The 5000-nt window shown below is 30.1% G+C and overlaps 1 protein-coding gene across 4 annotated transcripts in view; it reads left to right on the forward strand.

Annotated features, from left to right (window-relative positions):
- Positions 1-5000, forward strand: part of ldlrap1b (low density lipoprotein receptor adaptor protein 1b) — an 88601-nt gene that overhangs the window by 67514 nt on the left and 16087 nt on the right. For all 4 annotated transcript variants that reach the window (XR_012388701.1, XR_012388702.1, XM_021480671.3 and 1 more), the window contains 2 exon segments: positions 1-103; positions 191-225. The exon segment at positions 1-103 is cut by the window's left edge and continues 10 nt beyond it. Coding sequence is in view for 2 of the 4 variants with exons in the window: in XM_021480671.3 (XP_021336346.2) it covers positions 1-103; positions 191-225 (138 nt within the window). In the remaining 2 variants the exon portion in view is untranslated.

The raw sequence follows: 5000 nt of genomic DNA on the forward strand, positions 1-5000 counted from the left end.
TGGGGATCTACTGGACCTTGAATGTGGTGTTAAAGACCGCTCAGGGAAAGTTGCCGCACACCCTGTACAGAACCACAGCACAGAGAACAACAACACTGTATGGGTAAGAACACACTTACACAAACAAACCGTATTATTTTTATTATTAAAATAACAAAACAATATAAATAATCTTTGTGGTGTTTTGCAGGAACTTGAGGATGGTCTAGATGAGGCTTTCTCAAGGTTAGTACAATTATATATCTGGTACTGTAAAGTATAACCTCTCATTGTAACTGATACACCAAAACTGCACTTTCACACCACAACACCCTGTGCAGTGAACTTTATTATAACTCCAGCACAGATGTGGAGCACAGGGCACGACTATTCTTGGTGCTCCATTTTATTTTCACAGCGGTTTTTATGATGGACACATTCAGCTCTGAGAATAAACTCTTTGGTTTCTGTTTTTTTTTTTAACTCCCCACTAGTAGTTCATGTTCTGGAGTTGAAACAGAGCTATTCAGAGAATTGGTGTAATAATTTGTCAGATCGTTCCTTAGAAGTTGATAAAACTAAAAGTTAAAATGTCAGATTTAATGGCTTATATTTCAGGCACTCCACTTTTTGTAAGCTGTGAAATTAGCAACAGCGTACATTTTGCATTTAAAATATGAACTATTGGTAACACTTTATAATAACTACACACTATAAATCATTTATTAAGCATAAGCAAATAGTGAATTCATTATCCGTTAAGCATTAACTCTACATTAATAAACGTTAGTAAGCAGTTTATAACTGCAGCTACAAATGCTCTATTCTTGACTTATAACCACATTTAAAATGTGCTTAATAATTTTATTTTCATACTTAGTAAATGATTAATTTTTCATTACTAAATTAAGTATTACATTATTTACAAACCAGTTGTATTTAAGAGTAGTTGAGGGTTTTTAGTATCATTCAGAATGAGTTAGTAAATGATTAATAAACTATTGAAATCAACGTTTATATGTCTTATTCAGGCATATACTAATAGTCAACTAATATGTTAATAAATGTTTTATTAACTCAACTTCATGTAGTTTTGTGACCTAATCTAAAGTGAGGACTGTTCATGCTTTATAAATCGCTTATAAATGACAAATAAAGGCTCAGTTAAATTCTATATATCTAGTATATATATATATATTCTATATATTCTAGATATTTGGGCTAGAAACCAGACAAAAAGCATTTTATTACAGTGTATAAATAAACAGGGATTAGGAATATGGAATATGAACCACCATTTTGCACCTATGTATGTATTTATGGTCACACTTTATTTTGATGGTCTGTTTGTTGAGTTAAAGTTACAGTGCATCTACATGCCAACTAATTCTCATTAGATTATAAGTAGGCTGTTTGATTGGGGTTGGGGTTAGTGTAAGTTGACATGTACTTGCAAAGTATCTTATAGAATACACACGTTACAGAATACACACGTTCACACATTAAACTCAGACAGAAGAATGTTTAATGTTAGAAAATCACACAGCAATAATCTCAAGATCCTATGAAGAAAACTAGGACCTCATAAATTGAGCCTTTCATTAGAACGTGTGTGTGTGTGTGTATGTATGTATATATGTATGTATTTGTATGTATATATATGTATGTATATGTATGTATATATGTGTGTGTGTGTGTGTATATATATATATATATATATATATATATATATATATATAAATAAATATGTGTATGTATGTATGTATGTATGGATGTATGTATATATGTATGTGTGTGTGTGTGTATATATATATATATATATATATATATATATATATATATATATATATATATATATATATATATATACAGTTGAAGTCAGAATTATTAGCCCCCCTTCGAATTTTTTATTCTTTTAAAAATATTTTTCAAATGATGTTTAACAGAGCAAGGGAATTTTCACAGTTTGTCTGATAATATTTTTTATTCTAGAAAAAGTCTTAATTGTTTTGTTTCGGCGAGAATAAAAGCAGTTTTAATTTTTTAAAATCCATTTAAGGGACAAAATTATTAGCCCCTTTAAGCTATTTTCTTTTCTTGATAATCTACAGAACAATCTACTGTTATACAATAACTTGCCTAATTACCCTAACCAGCCTAGTTAACCTAATTAACCTAGTGTGGAAATATAAATTTCTATCATCTAATTCCAAATGAACAATAATCTACGTATAACTGATAAAGTTATATTCTTTGGTTTTAATTATATCACTTCATTGACATCCCAGCTAGGAGGGACATTTAACCTTTGTCTTTCTGACTACAGGCTAAGCCAGTGATGCAAATGCTTTAAACGACTCTGCCTTTGTCTTCGGGTGTTGCTTTTATGCAACAGAAACCTTTTGTTGATCAACTTGTGTGGTCAGTAGCTGGGCCGGTTTTTAACATCTATATGCCAGTATCATGCTGACTCCAATACTGAATTTGCATGCTTTGTTTTAACCATCTTCAATCCTCATAAGAACACAATATAGACGAAATCTTTGTCTTAATTCAGTCTTGTGAGAGACTTGATAGAACTTGCAGACTTTACAACACTAGTTAAGCCTTTAAATGTCACTTTAAGCTGTATAGAAGTGTCTTGAAAAATATCTAGTCAAATATTATTTACTGTCATCATGGCAAAGATAAAATAAATCAGTTATTAGAAATGAGTTATTAAAACTATTGTGTTTATAAATGTGTTAAAAAAATCTTCTCCCAGTTAAACAGAAATTGTGGAAAAAAATAAACAAGCGGTCTAATAATTAGGGGGGCTAATAATTCTGACTTCAACTGTATATATATTATAATTCCTGCATGCCGGTACACACAAACCATACAGTTCTGATGTCAAATGATTATAGCTCATGTCTTATTGAACTATTATTGCATACTATGGTATTATACTGACTCTAATTAACAGGGGTTTCATTCTGTAAAGCAAACACCAGCAGTTTAATGATTAGTAATGACGCTCATTATTCATCCAGACACACTGAGCGTCGCTCCTGAGAGATTATGAGATGAGCTTCAGTCCATCTCCGCACGCCACTGATTATTTGTCATGTGCAGTAATTAAAAGGGTTGGCTTTTTAATCAAACGCAGTGCTTCGTTAATCTCCATTTAACATACTCTCAGTTTGTAAGTGTGAGAAGAGACGCTCCAGATCTGTTTCTTGTGCTAGAAGTTTTCCAATCAGGGATGAATCGGGATTAAGAAAATCTCTAAATAAAGTCTGCTGAAGAGCTTTCCATCAAAACTGCAGCTGTTTTAGGATTTAGCCCGCTTCAAAATGCTTCAAAACAAAGTGAGTTGAGAGATTCATGCTGGTAATCGACTGTTTTCTGTGAATCCCTTGATGTATATATAATAGTACATCTTTTGCTGTAAGCCGAAGTTCATTACATATTTGATCTAGATGCAGCAAATTGAACTTGTTTGATGAACTGTTATGAATCTCCAATGTTCAACTTTTTTATGAATCTTTTGCTGTATTAATCTTTTTTATGGACGATTGACATTCACATATACACTCTCAGAAATAAAGGTACACGAGCTGTCACGGGGGTGGTAACTTTTAAAAAGGTTCATATTTGTACTTGAAGGGTTCATATTGTTACCTCAAAAGTATATATTAGTACCATAAAGTTTTAAGAGGAACACTTTTGTATTTTTTAGATACTAATATGTACTCTTAAGGTAGGTAAATGGACCTTTTAGGTATAAATTTGTACCTTTTCGAAAGGTACAACCCCAGTGACATCTTGTGTACCTTTATTTCTGAGAATGTAGCATAGTTTATTCAAGTTTAACCTCTTTGAGTGTCTTGGTTGGATAGAAAGAAAAGTAAAAAAGTATTTAATTCTGAGCCATTTTTAAAATATTCTCATTGTGATTATTTTTACACTGGTTAATGTATCAGTGTATTAATAATAATAATAATAATAATAATAAGAAGAAGAATGAGAATATGAATTATTATTATTATTATTATTATTATTATTTATTCTAATAAATTATATAGATTTTTATCATTTACGTATAATAATATTTATCAATAATAAATTAAATAGATATTTTTTTCCAAACTTTACAAAAAGGTTTCATTAGTTATTATATTACAATATTCAATGTATTTCTAACTCAAACTAATAGTGAACAATACTTGTACAGCATTTATGGTTCAACATTTACTTTATTTACTTCCAAATTTGTGCTTGATGACATTAGTTAATGTGTTAACATGAACTAACAATTAATCTATTTTCATTAGCCAATGCTAAAATATAATTATAATAATACTGTTTTATATATATATATATATATATATATATATATATATATATATATATATATATATATATATATATATTTATATATATATATATATATTTATATATATATATATATATTTATATATATATATATATATATATATATATATATATATATATATATATATTTATATATATATATATATATATATATATATATATATATGTAACGGAGGCCAGCTAGTGAGTGCTGTGCAAGTAAACTTCATATCTCTGACCTCTAAAGGTGCTCTAGCGACAGAGGCTAGAGGCCATGGTCTTTAGTCGACTCCGAGGTCGCCGGCTCGATTCCAGCTCGGAGCGGTTGTAGGACCGGCGGGGTTACATATATATATATATATATATATATATATATATATATATATATATGAGACAACAATATATAAAATTAGACAAGTCACAAAATCATAATCGAACATCAAGATCTGAAGTGTAAATGCAGCCTAATAGTGGTTAATGACTTCATTCTTGCTCAATAAGGAATCTTACAGCCATTTTCCCTTATGGTCAGGAGGTCAGTTTCACATATTCTGACCAGTTACCTGCAACCCTGACCTAAATTCCCCAACATTAACCCTACTGTAACCTTCGGGGTCAATAAACTCTATCAGGAGAACTGGAACATTTAAAGCAACACTGCACTT

This window comes from Danio rerio, chromosome 13 (assembly GCF_049306965.1).
Source record: "Danio rerio strain Tuebingen ecotype United States chromosome 13, GRCz12tu, whole genome shotgun sequence".
NCBI classification, from domain to species: Eukaryota; Metazoa; Chordata; class Actinopteri; order Cypriniformes; family Danionidae; genus Danio; species Danio rerio.